At 49.6% G+C, this 22,698-nt stretch overlaps 1 protein-coding gene across 2 annotated transcripts in view; it reads left to right on the top strand.

The window, feature by feature from the left end:
- CWC25 (CWC25 spliceosome associated protein) overlaps window positions 1-22,413 on the top strand; it is a 58,577-nt gene extending 36,164 nt beyond the window's left edge. For both annotated transcript variants that reach the window (XM_075350108.1, XM_075350109.1), the window contains exons 8-10: window positions 18,145-18,234; window positions 21,880-22,038; window positions 22,174-22,413. In XM_075350108.1, the coding sequence (XP_075206223.1) occupies window positions 18,145-18,234; window positions 21,880-22,038; window positions 22,174-22,288 (364 nt within the window). In that variant the 3' untranslated portion in view covers window positions 22,289-22,413. The remainder of the gene's footprint in view (window positions 1-18,144; window positions 18,235-21,879; window positions 22,039-22,173) is intronic.
- The last annotated feature ends 285 nt before the right edge of the window (window positions 22,414-22,698 follow it).

The following is a 22,698-nucleotide window of genomic DNA, read 5'->3' as shown; positions in this document are numbered from 1 at the left end:
GCCCCTTTCCTGGTGTTTCACCAGGACAAGGTGGTTCTGCGTCCGGTTCCGGAATTTCTCCCTAAGGTGGTATCCTGATTGAGATGAAAGGGGGATATCTCCTTACCCTCTTTTTGTCCTCATCCAGTTCACCAATGTGAAAAGGATTTGCACTTGTTAGATCTGGTGAGAGCACTCAGATTCTACATTTCTCGTACGGCGCCCCTGCGCCGCTCGGATGCACTCTTTGTCCTTGTCGCTGGCCAGCGTAAAGGGACACAAGCTTCCAAATCAACCCTGGCTCGGTGGATCAAGGAACCAATTCTCGAAGCTTATCGTTCCTCGGGGCTTCCGGTTCCCTCAGGGCTGAAGGCCCATTCTACCAGGGCCGTGGGAGCGTCCTGGGCCTTGCGGCACCAGGCTACGGCTCAGCAGGTGTGTCAGGCAGCTACCTGGTCGAGCCTGCACACTTTCACGAAACACTATCAGGTGCATACCTATGCTTCGGCAGATGCCAGCCTAGGTAGGCGAGTCCTTCAGGCGGCGGTTGCCCACCTGTAGGACGGAGCCGTTACGGCTCTATTATGAGGTATTATTTACCCACCCAGGGACTGCTTTTGGACGTCCCAATTGTCTGGGTCTCCCAATGGAGCGGCAAAGAAGAAGGGAATTTTGTTTACTTACCGTAAATTCCTTTTCTTCTAGCTCCAATTGGGAGACCCAGCACCCGCCCCTGTTTTTTTGTGTACACATGTTGTTCATGTTGAATGGTTTCAGTTCTCCGATATTCCTTCGGATTGAATTTACATTAAACCAGTTTATAATTTTTTCCTCCTTCTTGCTTTTGCACCAAAACTGAGGAGCCCGTGGGAGCACGGGGGGTGTATAGGCAGAAGGGGAGGGGCTTTACACTTTTAGTGTAATACTTTGTGTGGCCTCCGGAGGCATAGCTATACACCCCAATTGTCTGGGTCTCCCAATTGGAGCTAGAAGAAAAGGAATTTACGGTAAGTAAACAAAATTCCCTTCTTTGGCTATATACCCTCCCGGATTGTACTCAGAGGAGACAACAAGCATGTCGTCCGCAAAAAGCAAGGGTGCCAAAGCACAGGCTTACTTTGCAACCTGTACCTCATGTGCGGCTATGCTACCGGCAGGTTCCACCTACCCTCATTGTGTGCAATGCTCGGCCCCTGTGGCACCTACTCAGCCGGAGCCTCTGACACTGGTGGCCCAAGTGGAACCACCTGCTACCACTGTCCAGGTGACAGGGACGGAGTTTGCAGTATTCGCTGACAAACTTTCTGAGAGTATGGATAAATGGTCTGCTAAGATACTAGAAGCCTTGCAGTCCAGACCGGTAACACAGGCCCCGGGCACTGTTGAATCATTGACCCCAGGCCCCCCTCGGTTGGAGCAGCAAAGTGCTCCTGGGGTGACTCATAGGTCCCAAGGTGAGGTCTCTGACACGGACCGCAGTCCCAGACCACCTAAGCGGGCTCGCTGGGAAATTCCCTCGACTTCATCACACTGCTCAGGGTCTCAGCAGGAGGACTCTCTTGAGGATGAAGCGGAGGTGGCAGATCAGGATTCTGATCCTGAGGCCGCTCTCAACCTAGATACACCTGAAGGAGACGCCATAGTGAATGACCTTATAGCGTCCATCAATCAGGTGTTGGATCTTTCTCCCCCAGCTCTTCCAATTGAGGAGTCAGCTTCTCAGCAGGAGAAATTCCGTTTTAGGTTTCCCAAGCGTACAATGAGTACGTTTCTGGATCACTCCGACTTCAGAGAGGCAGTCCAGAAACACCGAGCTTGTCCAGATAAGCGCTTTTCTAAGCGCCTTAAGGACACACGTTATCCCTTCCCCCCTGACGTTGTCAAGGGCTGGGCTCAGTGTCCCAAGGTGGATCCTCCAGTCTCCAGACTGGCGGCTAGATCCATAGTTGCAGTGGAAGATGGGGCTTCACTCAAAGATGCCACTGACAGACAGATGGAGCTCTGGTTGAAATCCATCTATGAAGCTATCGGCGCGTCTTTTGCTCCGGCATTCGCAGTCGTATGGGCACTCCAAGCTATCTCAGCTTGTCACTCGCAGATTAATGCAGTCACACGTGCCTCTGCTCCGCAGGTGGTGTCCTTAACCTCTCAGGCGTCGGCGTTTGCGTCCTACGCCATTAATGCTGTCCTGGACTCTGCGAGCCGTACGGCGGTAGCATCCGCCAATTCGGTGGCAGTCCGCAGGGCCATGTGGCTACGTGAATGGAAGGCAGACTCTGCTTCCAAAAAGTTCTTAACCGGTTTGCCATTTTCTGGCGACCGCCTTTTTGGTGAGCGATTGGATGAAATCATTAAACAGTCCAAGGGAAAGGACTCATCCTTACCCCAGTCCAAACCAAACAGACCTCAACAACGGAAGGTACAATCGAGGTTTCGGTCCTTTCGGCCCGCGGGCAGGTCTCAATTCTCCTCGTCCAACAGGCCACAGAAGGATCAGAGGAACTCCGATTCATGGCGGTCTAAGTCACGTCCTAAAAAGACCGCCGGAGGAACCGCTCCCAAAGCGGCCTCCTCATGACTTGCGGACTCCCCAAACCGCATCCTCGGTCGGTGGCAGGCTCTCCCGCTTTTGCGACGCCTGGCTGCCACAGGTACAAGACCGTTGGGTGAGAGACATTCTGTCTCACGGTTACAGGATAGAGTTCAGCTCTCGTCCTCTGACTCGATTCTTCAGAACATCTCCGCCCCCCGAGCGAGCCGATGCTCTTCTGCAGGCGGTGTGCACTCTGAAGGCAGGAGTGGTGATCCCTGTTCCTCTTCAGCAACAGGGTCACGGTTTTTACTCCAACTTGTTTGTGGTGCCAAAAAAGGACGGATCTTTCCGTCCAGTTCTGGACCTAAAACTGCTCAACAAACACGTAAAAACCAGGCGGTTCCGGATGGAATCGCTCCGTTCCGTCATCGCCTCAATGTCCCAAGGAGATTTCCTAGCATCAATCGACATCAAAGATGCTTATCTCCACATGCCGATTGCACCAGAGCATCAGCGCTTCCTGCGTTTCGCCATAGGGGACGAACACCTTCAGTTCGTGGCACTGCCTTTCGGCCTGGCGACAGCCCCACGGGTCTTCACCAAGGTCATGGCAACAGTGGTAGCAGTCCTACACTCTCAGGGACACTCGGTGATCCCTTACTTAGACGATCTGCTTGTCAAGGCACCCTCTCGAGTGGCATGCCAACACAGCCTGAACATTGCTCTGGAGACTCTCCAGAGATTCGGGTGGATCATCAATTTCCCAAAGTCAAATCTGACACCGGCCCAATCACTGACATATCTCGGCATGGAGTTTCATACTCTCTCAGCGATAGTGAAGCTTCCGCTGGACAAACAGCGTTCACTACAAACAGGGGTGCAATCTCTCCTTCAAGGCCAGTCACACCCCTTGAGGCGCCTTATGCACTTCCTAGGGAAGATGGTGGCAGCAATGGAGGCAGTTCCTTTTGCGCAGTTTCATCTGCGTCCACTTCAATGGGACATTCTCCGCAAATGGGACAGGAAGTCGACCTCCCTCGACAGGAACGTCTCCCTTTCTCAGTCAGCCAAAGCCTCCCTTCGGTGGTGGCTTCTTCCCACCTCATTGTCGAAGGGGAAATCCTTCCTACCCCCATCCTGGGCGGTGGTCACGACGGACGCGAGTCTGTCAGGGTGGGGAGCGGTCTTTCTCCACCACAGGGCTCAGGGTACCTGGACTCAGCCAGAGTCCTCCCTTCAGATCAATGTTCTGGAGATAAGGGCAGTGTATCTTGCCCTAAAGGCGTTCCAGCCGTGGCTGGAAGGCAAGCAGATCCGAATTCAGTCGGACAACTCCACCGCAGTGGCATATATCAACCACCAAGGCGGAACACGCAGTCGGCAAGCCTTCCAGGAAGTCCGGCGGATTCTGCTGTGGGCGGAAGCCACAGCCTCCACCATATCTGCAGTTCACATCCCGGGCGTAGAAAACTGGGAAGCAGACTTTCTCAGTCGCCAGGGCATGGACGCAGGGGAATGGTCCCTTCACCCGGACGTGTTTCAGGAGATCTGTTGCCGCTGGGGGATGCCGGACGTCGACCTAATGGCGTCCCGGCACAACAACAAGGTCCCGGCATTCATGGCACGGTCTCAAGATCACAGAGCCCTGGCGGCAGACGCCTTAGTTCAGGATTGGTCGCAGTTTCAACTGCCTTATGTGTTTCCTCCTCTGGCACTGTTGCCCAGAGTGTTACGCAAGATCAGGTCCGACTGCCGCCGCGCCATCCTCGTCGCTCCAGACTGGCCGAGGAGGTCGTGGTACCCGGATCTGTGGCATCTCACGGTGGGTCAACCGTGGGCACTACCAGACCGACCAGACTTGCTGTCTCAAGGGCCGTTTTTCCATCTGAATTCTGCGGCCCTCAACCTGACTGTGTGGCCATTGAGTCCTGGATCCTAGCGTCTTCAGGGTTATCTCAAGAGGTCATTGCCACTATGAGACAGGCCAGGAAACCAACGTCCGCCAAGATCTACCACAGGACGTGGAGGATATTCCTATCCTGGTGCTCTGATCAGGGTTTTACTCCCTGGCCATTTGCCTTGCCCACTTTTCTTTCCTTCCTTCAATCCGGATTGGAAAAGGGTTTGTCGCTCGGCTCCCTTAAGGGACAAGTCTCAGCGCTCTCTGTGTTTTTTCAGAAGCGCCTAGCCAGACTTCCACAGGTACGCACGTTCCTGCAGGGGGTTTGTCACATAGTCCCTCCTTACAAGCGTCCGTTAGAACCCTGGGATCTGAACAGGGTGCTGATGGCTCTTCAGAAACCAGCTTTCGAGCCAATGAAGGATATTTCCCTTTCACGCCTTTCGCAGAAAGTGGTCTTCCTAGTAGCAGTCACATCACTTCGGAGAGTGTCTGAGCTAGCAGCGCTGTCATGCAAAGCCCCTTTCCTGGTGTTTCACCAGGACAAGGTGGTTCTGCGTCCGGTTCCGGAATTTCTCCCTAAGGTGGTATCCCCCTTTCATCTCAATCAGGATATCTCCTTACCTTCTTTTTGTCCTCATCCAGTTCACCAATGTGAAAAGGATTTGCACTTGTTAGATCTGGTGAGAGCATTCAGACTCTACATTTCTCGTACGGCGCCCCTGCGCCGCTCGGATGCACTCTTTGTCCTTGTCGCTGGCCAGCGTAAAGGGTCACAGGCTTCCAAATCAACCCTGGCTCGGTGGATCAAGGAACCAATTCTTGAAGCCTACCGTTCTTCTGGGCTTCCGGTTCCCTCAGGGCTGAAGGCCCATTCTACCAGAGCCGTGGGTGCGTCCTGGGCTTTGCGGCACCAGGCTACGGCTCAGCAGGTGTGTCAGGCGGCTACCTGGTCGAGCCTGCACACTTTCACGAAACACTATCAGGTGCATACCTATGCTTCGGCAGATGCCAGCCTAGGTAGGCGAGTCCTTCAGGCGGCGGTTGCCCATCTGTAGGAAGGGGCCGTTTTACGGCGCTATTACGAGGTATTATTTTACCCACCCAGGGACTGCTTTTGGACGTCCCAATTGTCTGGGTCTCCCAATGGAGCGACAAAGAAGAAGGGAATTTTGTTTACTTACCGTAAATTCCTTTTCTTCTAGCTCCAATTGGGAGACCCAGCACCCGCCCCTGTTCCCTTCGGGCTTTTGTTTTTTGTGTACACATGTTGTTCATGTTGAATGGTTTTCAGTTTTCCGAACTTCCTTCGGATTGAATTTACTTTAGACCAATTTATAAGTTTCCTCCTTACTGCTTTTGCACCAAAACTGAGGAGCCCGTGATGCACGGGGGGGTGTATAGGCAGAAGGGGAGGGGCTTTACACTTTTAAGTGTAATACTTTGTGTGGCCTCCGGAGGCAGAAGCTATACACCCAATTGTCTGGGTCTCCCAATTGGAGCTAGAAGAAAAGGAATTTACGGTAAGTAAACAAAATTCCCTTCTTTTATTTTCAATATTTTGTTGCGAATCCTTTGGAGGCAATCACTGCCTTAAGTCTGGAACCCATGGACATCACCAAACGCTGGGTTTCCTCCTTCTTAATGCTTTGCCAGGCTTTTACAGCCGCAGCCTTCAGGTCTTGCTTGTTTGTGGGTCTTTCCGTCTTAAGTCTGGATTTGAGCAAGTGAAATGCATGCTCAATTGGGTTAGGATCTGGTGATTGACTTGGCCATTGCAGAATGTTCCACTTTTTAGCACTCATGAACTCCTGGGTAGCTTTGGCTGTATGCTTGGGGTCATTGTCCATCTGTACTATGAAGCGCCGTCCGATCAACTTTGCGGCATTTGGCTGAATCTGGGCTGAAAGTATATCCCGGTACACTTCAGAATTCATCCGGCTACTCTTGTCTGCTGTTATGTCATCAATAAACACAAGTGACCGTGCCATTGAAAGCCATGCATGCCCATGCCATCACGTTGCCTCCACCATGTTTTACAGAGGATGTGGTGTGCCTTGGATCATGTGCCGTTCCCTTTCTTCTCCAAACTTTTTTCTTCCCATCATTCTGGTACAGGTTGATCTTGGTCTCATCTGTCCATAGCAGGGGTGGGCAATTAATTTTTCCATGGGGCCGCATGAGAAATTGGGATGGTTTCAGAGGGCCGGACTAATATAATTAACTCAGTTCTACCCAATACTGTATATACTATAGTATATGTACTATCCCTTCATAAACAAACAGTAAGTTAAACAATACAAAGATTCAATAAAAACATGGAGGACCTAATTGCATCATTATTTAATGATGAGATGATGAACTTTAATGAACAGTAAATGAAACATTACAATAACATGAAAATATTTGTTCAATGAGAGAAATCGAGCCTGTTTTGGGCCTGAACAAGTGCACTGAAGTTAGGTTGAATATCTGAGGTGGATATGCGAAGAACAGCACTCAAGTGATCATCACTGAGAGAGGATCTGTATCTGGATTTGTTGAACTTCATCACTGAGAATGTTTGTTCACATACATAGGTAGATCCAAAGAGAACTAACATCCTCTGAGCATGCCTCCTTATGTTGGGAAAGTTTTCCTCTCTGAGAGAAGAATAAAACTCCAGCAGTGATCCTGATTTAAAACCCTCTGCCAGTAGATTGTCAGACTGAAGATCAATGAGTTCAAGCTGGACATCACTGGGTGCATTATCCACACAGCATGTAAAGGGAGAAGAAATCATGTGCATTTCCCTCTCAACTGCTTTAAAGTCATCAAATCTTCTCAAAAATTCATCATGTAGTGCCGCAAACATGGATGAATACTTGTCGAGGTGATCAGCTGATGGTGTGACTTCTTTCAGTGTTGGCATGTGGGTGAGAATTTTGCCCTTCAATTGGCTAGAAAGAAACTTCAACTTTCTCATGAAAGCTGTCACCAAGCTGAACATTTCATGTGCAAAGAGGCCTTTGCCTTGCAGCTTGGTATTTAGTTCATTCATTAACGTAGTCACATCAACAGCAAAGGCCAGATCTGCCATCCAGTGTGTATCTGAGAACTCTGGGATGTCCTTGCCTTTCGTCTTGCAAAACTCCTCAATCTGAGCTCTCAGGTCCCATACTCTTTTAAGCACCTTTCCAAGGCTGAGCCATCTCACAGCTGTATGGTAGCCTATGTCACTATGTTCACTTTCATGCTCCTCCAACAGTGCAACAAATTGTCTGTGATTCAGTGCTCTTGCCCTGATGAAATTAACTGTCTTAGTTACAACATCAACAACATGGCTGATTTTTAGCACCGACTTGCACAGCGCTTCCTGATGAATAATGCAATGCAAAAATATCAATTTCTGTTCTGGGTTTATTTCATTCACTTTATCTTGCATCCGCTTCAAAAGTCCAACATTTTTCCCTGTCAGATTTGGACAGCCATCGGTTGTAACGCTTACTAATTTGTTCCATTTTAGTCCCAGTTTGTCCATGGATGCATTTACTTCGGTGAACAAATCACTCCCTGTCGTGGTACCTTTCATTGATCGCATAGCTGCCAGCTCTTCAATCATCTCAAAGTTTTTTGTTATTCCACGTAGAAAGATAAGTAACTGGGCTGTATCACGGACATCACAACTCTCATCCAGAGCCAGGGAAAAAAAAATAAAATTATCCACTTTGTTTTGCAGCTGAAGCTCCAAATCCCCTGCGATGTCTTCGACCCGTCTTGTGACGGTTCGCCTGGAGAGGGGCACATTTGCAAACGCTTCTTTTTTCTCAGGACAAATTAGCGCTGCAGAGTCCACCAAACATTCTTTGACAAACTCCCCATCAGAGAATGGCTTACTGTTTCTTGCAATTTTGTGGGATATTACAAAGCTTGTCCTGACGGCTGCATCCCTGGAAGAGTGGAGCTTTGTAAAAAATCCTTGCTGCCTTTGCAGTTTTGCTAGCAAATCTGCAGATGCCCGTGACCGCTCTGTCTCCGTCAGGTTTTTGTATTTCTCTGCGTGTTTAGTCTCGTAATGGCGATTCAAATTGTAATCTTTAAACACAGCTATCTGCTCTCCACAAACTAAGCACACAGCTTTACCTTTGGCTTCAGTAAATAAATATTTAGAAGTCCATTCCTTGTTAAAAACTCTGCATTCTCCATCAATCTTTCTTTTTTTAACGTTAGACATATTTAAGGGCTAACAGCTAACCTTGGCTAATAGAGTAATACACAGCCAGCTGTTTCCATATAATACTATAGCCCAGCAGAAGTATGCTGCCCCAAGAAGAGAGCACAGACAGCAACAATAAAGAAACGCGAGTAAAATCAGATCTGGATATGACTTGTATATAACCACCCTGAATCCACACTTACTGGATGCGCTCTACATACTTATGTGCTCATTAAACCACTTCAAAAGGAGCCTTAGTAAAAGACATCTTCTCAGTTACCAGCCCCGATCACTCACCACAATTGATAAAAAAGTAGTAGTTGTAGTTATTAAACGTAATGTTCAGAGTGTTGCTGACACTGAGCTTATCCTGCAGAAGATGGCCTCTGGCTTGAAGTGGTGTAGAGAAAATGTAGGTGAAGCTGGGTCCCACCTTGACGTATGTACAGGGACTGCACTTAGTGGGGTTATGGCAGCAATAGACGGGAGCAGGACAACGTATAACGCGCGGCTGGGCTCTGTAATATCCGACAGTCTACCTGGCAACGGTGTATCTGGACGTGCTTGCTCTGCCTGTCACCGGTGTATCTGGACGTGCTTGCTCTGCCTGTCACCGGTGTATCTGGACGTGCTGTCTGTCACCGGTGTATCTGGACGTGCTTGCTCTGCCTGTCACCGGTGTATCTGGACGTGCTGGCTCTGCCTGTCACCGGTGTATCTGGACGTGCTGGCTCTGCCTGTCACCGGTGTATCTGGACGTGCTGTCTGTCACCGGTGTATCTGGACGTGCTGTCTGTCACCGGTGTATCTGGATGTGCTGGCTCTGCCTGTCACAGGTGTATCTGGACGTGCTGTCTGTCACCGGTGTATCTGGACGTGCTTGCTCTGCCTGTCACCGGTGTATCTGGACGTGCTGGCTCTGCCTGTCACCGGTGTATCTGGACGTGCTGGCTCTGCCTGTCACCGGTGTATCTGGACGTGCTGGCTCTGCCTGTCACCGGTGTATCTGGACGTGCTGGCTCTGCCTGTCACCGCTGTATCTGGACGTGCTGGCTCTGCCTGTCACCGGTGTATCTGGACGTGCTGTCTGTCACCGGTGTATCTGGACGTGCTGTCTGTCACCGGTGTATCTGGACGTGCTGGCTCTGCCTGTCACCGGTGTATCTGGACGTGCTGGCTCTGCCTGTCACCGGTGTATCTGGACGTGCTGGCTCTGCCTGTCACCGGTGTATCTGGACGTGCTGGCTCTGCCTGTCACCGGTGTATCTGGACGTGCTGGCTCTGCCTGTCACCGGTGTATCTGGACGTGCTGGCTCTGCCTGTCACCGGTGTATCTGGACGTGCTGGCTCTGCCTGTCACCGGTGTATCTGGACGTGCTGGCTCTGCCTGTTACCGGTGTATCTGGACGTGCTGGCTCTGCCTGTCACCGGTGTATCTGGACGTGCTGTCTGTCACAAATCCCTAAACATTCTCTGGATTCGGGCAATAACTACATAGCAGGCAGGAAGGACTTATTACTGCAGCCCTCAGTCTCTGAGGTCACGGATCTCTGCAGATACTGCTACACAGCAGGTATATGGGGTCCAGCTGCAGCATCTCCCTCATACCAATGGGAGTGTGAATAGGCCCTGTAATGGCGACGTGATAATGCCCTGTAATGACGCTGCAGGGGGCGGGGGAGGGAGCACATAGTACCCCCCCACCTGCAGCGTCTCCCTCGCGCTGATAGGAGCAGGATCATGCCCTTTAATGACGTTGCAGGCAGGGGGCGGGGGAGTGAGCACATAGTACCCCCCCACCTGCAGCGTCTCCCTCGCGCTGATACAAGCGCGATCATGCCCTGTATTGACGCTGCAGGGGGGCGGGGGAGGAAGCACATAGTACCCCCCCACCTGCAGCGTCTCCCTCGCGCTGATACAAGCGCGATCATGCCCTGTATTGACGCTGCAGGGGGGCGGGGGAGTGAGCACATAGTACCTCCCCACCTGCAGCGTCTCCCTCGCGCTGATACAAGCGCGATCATGCCCTGTATTGACGCTGCAGGGGGGCGGGGGAGTGAGCACATAGTACCCCCCCACCTGCAGCGTCTCCCTCGCGCTGATACAAGCGCGATCATGCCCTGTATTGACGCTGCAGGGGGGCGGGGGAGTGAGCGCGTGGTTCCCGATGTAACTGCTGAAAAGCTCGTAACTGAGAGTTACATCTGGTACCACACGCTCCCTCCCCAGCCCCCAGCCACGCCTCCAACTCTGAGTATGACGGGCGGGCCGGTCACAGAGGGTAGGCGGGCCGGATGTGGCCCGCGGGCCGCCCATTGCCCAGGTCTGGTCCATAGAATACTTTTCCAGAACTGAGCTGGCTTCATGAGGTGTTTTTCAGCAAATTTAACTCTGGCCTGTCTACTTTTGGAATTGATGAATGGTTTGCATCTAGATGTGAACCCTTTGTATTTACTTTCATGGAGTCTTCTCTTTACTGTTGACTTAGAGACAGATACACCTACTTCACTGAGAGTGTTCTGGACTTCAGTTGATGTTGTGAACGGGTTCTTCTTCACCAAAGAAAGTATGTGGCGATCATCCACTACTGTTGTCATCTGTGGACGCCCAGGCCTTTTTGAGTTCCCAAGCTCACCAGTCAATTCCTTTTTCTTTGTCGCTCCATTGGGAGACCCAGACAATTGGGTGTATAGCTTCTGCCTCCGGAGGCCACACAAAGTATTACACTTAAAAGTGTATACTCCTCCCCTCTGCCTATACACACCCCCGTGCATCACGGGCTCCTCAGTTTTTATGCTTTGTGCGAAGGAGGCACACATGCACGCAAGCTCCACAATTTAGTCAGCAGCAGCTGCTGACTATATCGGATGGAAGAAAAGAGGGCCCATAACAGGGTCCCCGGCATGCTCCCTTCTCACCCCACTCTGGTCGGCGGTGCTGTTAAGGTTGAGGTACCCATTGCGGGTACATAGGCAGGAGCCACATGCTGTTTTCCTTCCCCATCCCTTAGGGGCTCTGGGTGAAGTGGGATCCTAACCGGTCACCAGGCACTGGGACCGTGCTCCCTCCGCAGCCCCTGGGGGAATCTGCTGGACAGGAGCCGGGTATCATCAGGGACAGGGCCCTGCTACTCTGAGGTACTCTGTGTCCCCTTGGGGACGGCGCACAGAGCGCCTGTGTTATGAACGCTGCAGCAGCTGCTGGGTGTGTTGGTGCGCCGGGACTACCGCGCTGACCGCGCTTGTTTGCCGGCCGCGCTTATAACTTTACTCCCCGGCTTTTGCGGCCTAGTACCGCATACTCCCGCCCCCGGGCCTGCCAGTCAGGGGTAAGGGCGGGACGCTGCACTGGACGTCAGCGCTGAGGGCTGGAGCATACTTCGTATCCTCCTCCCCCCTCACTGAGCACCGTGGGGCACCAGATTCCCGCACTTTCTGAGGCACGCCCACGGCCCCCTCCTCCTCTCAGAACGCTGGCAGCCATTCCTGTCAGCACTTCAGACGCTGGAGAATTTCAGAGGGGAGACAACTCCGAGCTCCACAGCTCTGGGAGGCCCGGGCAGGGAATCTGGTGGTCACACAACCGCTGCGGGCGGTCGGTAAGCCGCACCTGTTACTAGGTGCTGGCCCCCCTGGGTGCCGAAGTGTATATTTATATGCTTATTTTGTATACATTTACTCTATACGGCTGCACTATTTGCTTTTGGCTATATACCCTCACTGATTGCTCTAAGGGGAGACAACAGCATGTCGTCCGCAAAAAGCAAGGGTGCCAAGGCACAGGCTTACTTTGCCACCTGTACCTCATGTGCGGCTATGCTACCTGCAGGTTCCACCTACCCTCATTGTGTGCAATGTTCGGCCCCTGTGACACTCACTCAGCCGGAGCCTCTGCCACTGGTGGGACCCCCGGCCCAGGTGGAACCACCTGCTGCCACCGTCCAGGTGACAGGGACAGAGTTTGCAGTATTCGCTGACAAACTGTCTGAGTCTATGGATAAATGGTCTGCTAAGATACTAGAAGCTTTGCAGTCCAGACCGGTAACACAGGCCCCGGGCACAGTTGAATCATTGACCCCAGGCCCCCCTCGGTTGGAGCAGCAAAGTGCTCCTGGGGCGACTCATAGGTCCCACGGTGAGGACTCCGACACGGACCGCAGTCACAGACCGGCTAAGCGGGCTCGCTGGGAGCTTCCCTCGACTTCATCACACTGTTCAGGGTCTCAGCATGAGGACTCTCTGGAGGATGAAGCGGAGGTGGCAGATCAGGGCTCTGATCCTGACACCGCTCTCAACCTTGATACGCCTGAAGGGGACGCCATAGTAAACGACCTTATAGCGTCCATCAATCAGGTGTTGGATCTTTCTCCTCCAGCTCCTCCGATTGAGGAGTCAGCTTCTCAACAGGAGAAATTCCATTTTAGGTTCCCCAAACGTACACGGAGTGGGTTTCTTGATCACTCCGACTTCAGAGATACAGTCCAGAAACACCGAGCCTTTCCAGATAAGCGCTTTACTAAGCGCCTTAATGACACTCGTTATCCCTTCCCCCCTGACGTAGTCAAGGGTTGGGCTCAGTGTCCCAAGGTGGATCCTCCAGTCTCTAGACTGGCGGCTAGATCCATAGTTGCAGTGGCAGATGGTGCATCACTCAAGGATGCCACTGACAGGCAGATAGAGCTCCTGATGAAATCCATCTATGAAGCTATTGGCGCGTCCTTTGCTCCGGCATTCGCAGCCGTATGGGCACTCCAAGCTATCTCAGCTTGTCAGTCTGAGATTAATGCGGTCACACGTGCCTCTACTCCGCAAGTTGTGTCCTTAACCTCTCAGGCGTCGGCGTTTGCGTCCTACGCCATGAATGCTGTCCTGGACTCTGCGAGCCGTACGGCGGTAGCATCCGCCAATTCGGTGGCAGTCCGCAGGGCCATGTGGCTACGTGAATGGAAGGCAGATGCTGCTTCCAAAAAGTTCTTAACCGGGTTGCCATTTTCTGGCGACCGCCTGTTTGGCGAGCGATTGGATGAAATCATTAAACAATGCAAGGGAAAGAACTCGTCCTTACCCCAGTCCAAACCAAACAGACCTCCACAACGGAAGGTACAATCGAGGTTTCGGTCCTTTCGGCCCTCAGCCAGATCTCAATTCTCCTCGTCCAACAGGCCACAGAAGGGTCAGAGGAACTCCGATTCATGGCGGTCTAAGTCACGTCCTAAGAAGACCGCCGGAGGAACCGCTCCCAAAGCGGTCTCCTCATGACTTTCGGCCTCCCCAAACCGCATCCTCGGTCGGTGGCAGGCTCTCCCGCTTTTGCGACGCCTGGTTGCCACATGTCCAAGATTGATGGGTGAGAGACATTCTGTCTCACGGTTACAGGATAGAGTTCAGCTCTCGTCCTCCGACTCGTTTCTTCAGAACATCTCCACCCCCCCGAGCGAGCCGATGCTCTTCTTCAGGCGGTGAGCACTCTGAAGGCAGAAGGAGTGGTGATCCCTGTTCCCCCTCAGCAATGGGGCCAAGGTTTTTACTCCAACTTGTTTGTGGTGCCAAAAAAGGACGGATCTTTCCGTCCCGTTCTGGACCTAAAACTGCTCAACAGACACGTGAAAACCAGGCGGTTCCGGATGGAATCTCTCCGCTCCGTCATCGCCTCAATGTCCCAAGGAGACTTCCTAGCATCAATCGACATCAGGGATGCTTATCTCCACGTGCCGATTGCACCAGAGCATCAGCGCTTCCTGCGTTTCGCCATCGGGGACGAACACCTTCAGTTCGTGGCACTGCCTTTCGGCCTGGCGACAGCCCCACGGGTCTTCACCAAGGTCATGGCAACAGTGGTAGCAGTCCTACACTCTCAGGGACACTCGGTGATCCCTTACTTAGACGATCTGCTTGTCAAGGCCCCCTCTCGGGCGGCATGCCAACACAGCCTGAACATTGCTCTGGAGACTCTCCAGAGATTCGGGTGGATCATCAATTTCCCAAAGTCAAAATTGACACCGGCCCAATCACTGACTTATCTCGGCATGGAGTTTCATACTCTCTCAGCAATAGTGAAGCTTCCGCTGGACAAACAGCGTTCACTACAAACAGGGGTGCAATCTCTCCTTCGAGCCCAGTCGCACCCCTTGAGGCGCCTCATGCACTTCCTAGGGAAGATGGTGGCAGCAATGGAGGCAGTTCCTTTTGCGCAGTTTCATCTGCGTCCACTTCAATGGGACATTCTCCGCAAATGGGACAGGAAGTCGACGTCCCTCGACAGGAACGTCTCCCTTTCTCGGGCGGCCAAGGCCTCCCTTCAGTGGTGGCTTCTTCCCACTTCTCTGTCGAAGGGGAAATCATTCCTGCCCCCATCCTGGGCGGTGGTCACGACGGACGCGAGTCTGTCAGGGTGGGGAGCGGTCTTTCTCCACCACAGGGCTCAGGGTACCTGGACTCAGCCAGAGTCCTCCCTTCAGATCAATGTTCTGGAGATAAGGGCAGTGTATCTAGCCCTAAAGGCGTTTCAGCCGTGGCTGGAAGGCAGGCAGATCCGAATTCAGTCGGACAACGCCACGGCGGTGGCATATATCAATCACCAAGGCGGCACACGCAGTCGGCAAGCCTTCCAGGAAGTTCGGCGGATTCTGCTGTGGGCGGAGACCACAGCCTCCACCATCTCCGCAGTTCACATCCCGGGCGTAGAAAACTGGGAAGCAGACTTTCTCAGTCGCCAGGGCATGGACGCAGGGGAATGGTCTCTTCACCCGGACGTGTTTCAAGAGATCTGTTGCCGCTGGGGAACGCCGGACGTCGATCTTATGGCGTCTCGGCACAACAACAAAGTCCCGGCATTCATGGCACGGTCTCAAGATCACAAAGCTCTGGCGGCGGACGCATTAGTTCAGGATTGGTCGCAGTTTCGACTACCTTATGTGTTTCCTCCTCTGGCAATGCTGCCCAGAGTGTTACGCAATATCAGGTCCGACTGCCGCCGCGCCATCCTCGTCGCTCCAGACTGGCCGAGGAGGTCGTGGTACCCGGATCTGTGGCATCTCACGGTGGGCCAACCGTGGGCACTACCAGACCGACCAGACTTGCTGTCTCAAGGGCCATTTTTCCATCTGAATTCTGCGGCCCTCAACCTGACTGTGTGGCCATTGAGTCCTGGATCCTAGCGTCTTCAGGGTTATCTCAAGAGGTCATTGCCACTATGAGACAGGCCAGGAAACCAACGTCCGCCAAGATCTACCACAGGACGTGGAGGATCTTCTTATCCTGGTGCTCTGATCAGGGTTTTACTCCCTGGCCATTTGCCTTGCCCATTTTTCTATCCTTCCTTCAATCCGGAATGAAAAAGGGTTTGTCTCTCGGCTCCCTTAAGGGACAAGTCTCGGCGCTCTCTGTGTTTTTTCAAAAGCGTCTAGCTAGGCTTCCACAGGTACGCACGTTCCTGCAGGGGGTTTGCCACATAGTCCCTTTTTACAAGCGTCCGCTAGAACCCTGGGATCTGAACAGGGTGCTAACGGCTCTTCATAAACCACCCTTCGAGCCAATGAGGGATATTTCTCTTTCACGCCTTTCGCAGAAGGTGGTCTTCCTAGTGGCAGTCACATCACTTCGCAGAGTGTCTGAGCTAGCAGCGCTGTCATGCAAAGCCCCCTTCCTGGTGTTTCACCAGGACAAGGTGGTTCTGCGTCCGGTTCCGGAATTTCTCCCGAAGGTGGTATCCCCTTTTCATCTCAATCAGGATATCTCCTTACCTTCTTTTTGTCCGCATCCAGTTCACCAATGTGAAAAGGATTTGCACTTGTTGGATCTGGTGAGAGCACTCAGACTCTACATTTCTCGTACGGCGCCCCTGCGCCGCTCGGATGCGCTCTTTGTCCTTGTCGCTGGCCAGCGTAAAGGGTCGCAGGCTTCTAAGTCAACCTTGGCTCGGTGGATCAAGGAACCAATTCGAGAAGCCTACCGTTCTTCTGGGCTTCCGGTTCCTTCAGGGCTGAAGGCCCATTCTACCAGAGCCGTGGGTGCGTCCTGGGCTTTGCGGCACCAGGCTACGGCTCAGCAGGTGTGTCAGGCGGCTACCTGGTCGAGTCTGCACACTTTCACGAAACACTATCAAGTGCATACCTATGCTTCGGCAGATGCCAGCCTAGGTAGGCGAGTCCTTCAGGCGGCGGTTGCCCACCTGTAGGAAGGGGCCGTTTTACGGCTCTTTTACCGAGGTATTCTTTTACCCACCCAGGGACTGCTTTTGGACGTCCCAATTGTCTGGGTCTCCCAATGGAGCGACAAAGAAGAAGGGAATTTTGTTTACTTACCGTAAATTCCTTTTCTTCTAGCTCCAATTGGGAGACCCAGCACCCGCCCCTGTTCCCTTCGGGCTGTTGTTCTTTTGTGTACACATGTTGTTCATGTTGAATTGTTCTTTTGGTTCATGGTTTCAGTTCTCCGAACATCCTTCGGATTGAATTTACCTTAGACCAATTTATAAGTTTCCTACTTCCTGCTTTTGCACCAAAACTGAGGAGCCCGTGATGCACGGGGGGGTGTATAGGCAGAGGGGAGGGGTTTACACTTTTTAAAGTGTAATACTTTGTGTGGCCTCCGGAGGCAGAAGCTATACACCCAATTGTCTGGGTCTCCCAATTGGAGCTAGAAGAAAAGGAATTTACGGTAAGTAAACAAAATTCCCTTCTTTTCTCAGAATGTACCCGACTTGATTTTGCTACTCCAAGCATGTCTGCTATCTCTCTGATGGATTTTTTCTTTTTTTTCAGCCTCAGGATGTTCTGCTTCACCTCAATTGAGAGTTCCTTAGACCGCATGTTGTCTGGTCACAGCAACAGCTTCCAAATGCAAAACCACACACCTGTAATCAACCCCAGACCTTTTAACTACTTCATTGATTACAGGTTAACGAGGGAGACACCTTCAGAGTTAATTGCAGCCCTTAAGAGTCCCTTGTCCAATTACTTTTGGTCCCTTGAAAAAGAGGAGGCTATGCATTACAGAGCTATGATTCCTAAACCCTTTCTCCGATTTGGATGTGAAAACTCTCATATTGCAGCTGGGAGTGTGCACTTTCAGCCCATATTATATATATAATTGTATTTCTGAACATGTTTTTGTAAACAGCTAAAATAACAAAACTTGTGTCACTGTCCAAATATTTCTGACCCTGACTGTATGTCTTTAGAGTGCGGAGGAAACCTACACAAACACAGGGAGAATGTACAAACTCCTTGCAGGTGTTGTCCTTAGTGGGATTTATATCCAAGACACCATGGCTTCAAAGTAACAGTCCTAACCACTGAGCCAGTGTGCTGCTGGGAAGAGGGATAGTGTAATACTGTCTGCTTTTAATAATCTGCTCTGTTTATACTGTATGTGCAAGAGTCTTTCCATTACCAATTGCTGACATTTATGTGCATGAAACTTAGGACATGGATTCGTGGTACTATAGTTACAATTCCAGGTTATTTCTAGCACGTAAGAGAAAGGCCAACCCACGGTAGAAGGTCTTGCTGGACTGAAATATGTCCTAATGTTTCAGGGAGAAGTCTAAGGAGGATCGAAACTATAGGAGAAGTCCTTCCCCCAGGAAAGAAGGTTATAGAAGACAGAAAGTATCGGGGTACACAAAGTAAGTGAACATTAAGGCTATGTGTCCACGGTAGAATGTACCTGCGGATTTTTCTGCCTGAAAATCCGCGACTTTCGCGGCAAATCCGCACCCGCGGATTTGCCGCGGATTTTGATGCGGATTTTTTTTTTTTTTTTTCCCCCATTCAAAACCAAAAATCCGCACCAAATCTGCACCAAACAATTGACATGCTGCAGATTTTTCCGGATCAAAATCCGCGGCAAATCCGCAGCGGAAAAATCCGCAGCATGGACACAGCATTTCCAAAATGCCATTGAAATGGCTTGGAAGTGCCGCTGCTGCAGATTTTCGGGAAATCCGCGGCAAAATCCGCGGTAAATCCGCAGCGTGGGCACATAGCCCAAAGGGTTAATCTCATTTTAACTGGTTAACATTGCGAAATGCTCAAGAACTAAGGATTGTATTATTTGCTGCTAATTATCTAGGCTAATGACCGCCACTGTACTTTACCAGCGCTGGCCTGTCTTGTGTGGAAGGAACGCAGCACTGTCAAGCTCTTTCCAATAAAGCTTTGTAAGCGCTGCTCTGAAGTTAGCCGAATCTCAGGATCCCGCCAGTTTTAATTCTGTTCTCTTCCATTTGTGCAGAGTCATAGCCGCATCTGCTTGTAGATTCGGGACAGCAGCGTCATGACCCTTGGTCCGAACTGTCAGTCAGCAGCGCAATGACCCTAAATAGCAAGAGGACATGGGACAACCTGTTAAATGCTTTTGGGAGCATTAGGTGTAATTGTGGGCATGGGCTTGTCACATCCCAGTGCTATTTCTGGTTGATTACTAGCATCGTTCCCTAATATGATATGTAATGATTCACTACGTTATGAACGAGAACCATTGCTCTATGCTGGAAAGAATGGAAAATAGAACAAGTGGTGCATCCCAACAAACTATCTTTTGGGGCTAGGCTGCTATATCCTAGGAAATAATCAGATATTATTTATATGTATTATACATTAGTTACTGGTCATGTACATTATAAACATTTGCTTTTCTCTAATTGGACTTGTGTGCTTAACCCCTTCAGCCCCGAGGCACTTTCCGTTTTTGCTTTTTGCTCCACTTCTTCCGAGAGCCGTAACTTTTTTTTATTTTTCCGTCAATCTTGCCATATGAGGGCTTGTTTTTTGCGGGACAAGTTGTACTTTTAAATGAAACCATACATTTTACCATATGGTGTACTGGAAAACAGCAAAAAAATTCCAAATGTGGAAAAATTGCAAAAGTGTGATGGCACAATAGTTTTTGGGATGTTTTATTCACGGTGTTCACTATATGGTAAAACTGATGTGTGGGTATGATGCCTGAGGACGGTGCGAGTTTGTAGACACCAAACGTGTATAGGTTTACTTGTATCTAAGGGGTTAAAAAAAATTCGCAAGTTTGTCCAATAAAAGTGGCGCACGTTTTGCGCCATTTTCCAAAACACGTAGCGTTCCCATTTTTTTGGGATCTATGGCTCAGTGACGGCTTATTTTTTGCGTCTCGAGCTGTCGTTTCTAATGGTACCATTTTTGCGCAGATGCTACGTTTTGATCGCCTGTTATTGCATTTTGCGTAAAACTTGCAGCGACCAAAAAACGTAATTTTGGCGTTTGGAATTTTTTTGCCACTACGCCGTTTACAAATCAGATTAATTGATTTTATATTTTGATCGGGCATTTCTAAACGCGGCAATACCAAATATGTGTATATTTATTTATTTATTTATTTATTTATTTTTTAACCCTTTAATTTTCAATGGTGGAAAGGGGGGTGATTTGAACTTTTAGGTTTTTGTTGTTTTTTTTTTATTTTTTTAAAACTTTTTTTTTTTACTTTTTTTTTTTTTACTAGTCCCCCTAGGGGGCTATAGCGATCAGCAATCCGATCGCTCTTATCTATCTGCTGATCACAGCTATACAGCTGTAAACAGCAGATTCAGTCACTTTCTTTTTCTCTCTGCTCGCGGCCAAGGGAAAACGAAAGTGAAACTTCATAGCTGCAGGCGTCATCACATGACCCTGTGCTACGATGGCAACCACCGATAGTCACGTGATCACGCACGTGACTTCCGGTGGGGGCGGCGGTAAGTAAAAAACATGGCCGCGCGCATATAGATCTTGCTGCCAGAATTTGGCAGCGAGATTTAAGGGCTTAATAGCCGCGGGTGGAAGCGATTCCACCCGCGGCTAGCAGGCACACGTCAGCTGTTGAAAACAGCTGATATGTGTGCCGACCGCCACCGCCTGCTCGCGGCAGGGGGCGGGGCTTCACGGGACACGCTCCATGACTGATATATCCGTCCATGGTCGTGAAGGGGTTAATATATCAGTGATCAGGACTAAAGCTGTTGTGCTCCATTGTCCCCATGATGCCACTTTCCTAGCTTGTAGTCCAGGAGTATGGTCAATGGCAAATACTATTGATCCACATGATCATTCACATTATTGGCCAGGGTAGTAAGCGAGAGTCTTCGTAAGTATTTGGATGCATGTGATGTCCTTAACCTCTTTGTGCACTCTCCCATACATGTACGTCACGGTCAGAGTGCGCTTGTATAGATTTTCATTTTTTTTCCACTATTACATTTTGTAAATAGTCTATAAGCTGGGTATCACTGTAATCATCATATTGACCTGAAGTCTCAGATTGTTAGGTGACTTTTACTACACAATGAACTTTGTAAATGTAAAATCTGATCTCAATAGCAGAATTGCAGGTTTTTTTCACAATTTCGTCCCACTTAAATATTTTTTTTTCTTGTTTCTCTATACCCGATACCGTAAATTGAACGGTCTCATTTAAAACTACAATTATTCTGACGTTAAAATGAGTTATGGCTCTTGAAAGAAGGGGGGAACTATCATATATTTCAGGTACAACAACTAGACAGTTGTCTTCTGTTGTGTATCATCATAGAAGCCCCGAGATGAACAGTTATTAACGATAAGGTGTCATGCATGTTAAATGGGCTTACTCGGGTGGTCTACTGTACGCTCATGTACACACATCTCATATGTCTTGGTATTGTATCTGTAAACTTACTTTGTTGTTTAATAAGCAAATTTAAAAAAAAAAAAAGGGAGGAAAAATCCAAAGAGAAAAAAATGAAAAATTATCTGGTCCAGAAGTGGTTATAGGGGTTGTGCACCTGTTGAGGACAATTTTATTTTTTTTTTCTCTCCACTGAAATACATGTATTTAGGGGCAAAAATCACTTTTGTATTTGGGTTTGATTTACAAATTGTGCACAATTTGGCTTATACAGGCTTTTTGTTTCCAATTACATTCAACTTTGATGTGGTCAGTACTTATAAAACAGCAGAGATCAGCTCAGAAAAAGGATAAAACATATAAACTTCCCCCTCAAACCGTCATAGCTAGCTGACTGACCGATTCTCAGTTAACTCACTCTGCAGCTAGTAATAAACTGTTCAATATTAAGGCTATGGAAGGTAAATAGTGCAACTTTTTTTTTTTTAAGCGTTCCAATTCCAAAAATAATTTTTTAGCCCCAAATTCATATATTTAAGTAAAAAAAAAAATAATCAGGTATATACATAGTATTTTAGAGGTCAGATCTGTAATATGCAGTAAGGCTTTTATATACCAATTACAGAAGTTAACTATGTCTTCTGTGTCCCAGGAAGCTCTCTGCCGAAGAGCTAGAGCGTCGCAGGTTGGAGATGATGGACGACGCTCGGCAGAGGGAGAAAGATAGGGAATGTAATGTACGCAGATACAAACAAGAAGAAGAGAATGATGAAAAGAAGGACCATCACAAAAAAGACAGCAAATTCTTACAGTACGTATGGGGATGGTAGTGAAACGCTGCTCTATCCCGTCATGTTTATTTGTAGCCATTGTCATATTTTTTTCTCCATTTTTCCATGTTGAAATCTTCTGACCACTTTTCCCTTGTGTTCCTTCCTCCCTGCAGTCAGATGAAGCTGGATAGTGCAGCATCTTCTTCACTGGAGGACAGAGTGAAGCGCAATATTCATGGGATTCAGCGGACCTCCTCAGCCCTGGAGAAGAACTTCATGAAAAGATAATGCTGTGACCATTATATTTGTATTTTTTTTTATACAGTAATCTTCCTTCAGTCCTTTATATGTATTATATGTATTGTTATATTTGTATAAAGAGTCTTGAATAAATGTACATTTTTTTTCTTTTATGTTAGAATAATCGAACTTTCCATCACTCGTGCCCCATTTTATCTATACTGTAGAAGAGTATATATGGACCTTTTATGAGTTAGTCTTTGTTTTAGTCAGTTTGGACTAGGCAAAGACTTAAGCCTGCTTTACATGTTACAATTTATTGTGCGATCGTACCCGCCCCCATCGTTTGTGCGGCACGGGCAATTTCTTGCCCGTGTCGCACAATGCTGTAACCCCCTGTCACACGTACTTGCCTCCCAGATGACCTCTCTGTGGGCGGCGAACATCCACTTCCTGAA

Source organism: Anomaloglossus baeobatrachus, chromosome 5, assembly GCF_048569485.1.
Source record: "Anomaloglossus baeobatrachus isolate aAnoBae1 chromosome 5, aAnoBae1.hap1, whole genome shotgun sequence".
Taxonomy (NCBI): domain Eukaryota; kingdom Metazoa; phylum Chordata; class Amphibia; order Anura; family Aromobatidae; genus Anomaloglossus; species Anomaloglossus baeobatrachus.
This window is presented reverse-complemented; position numbering and strand designations above follow the sequence as displayed.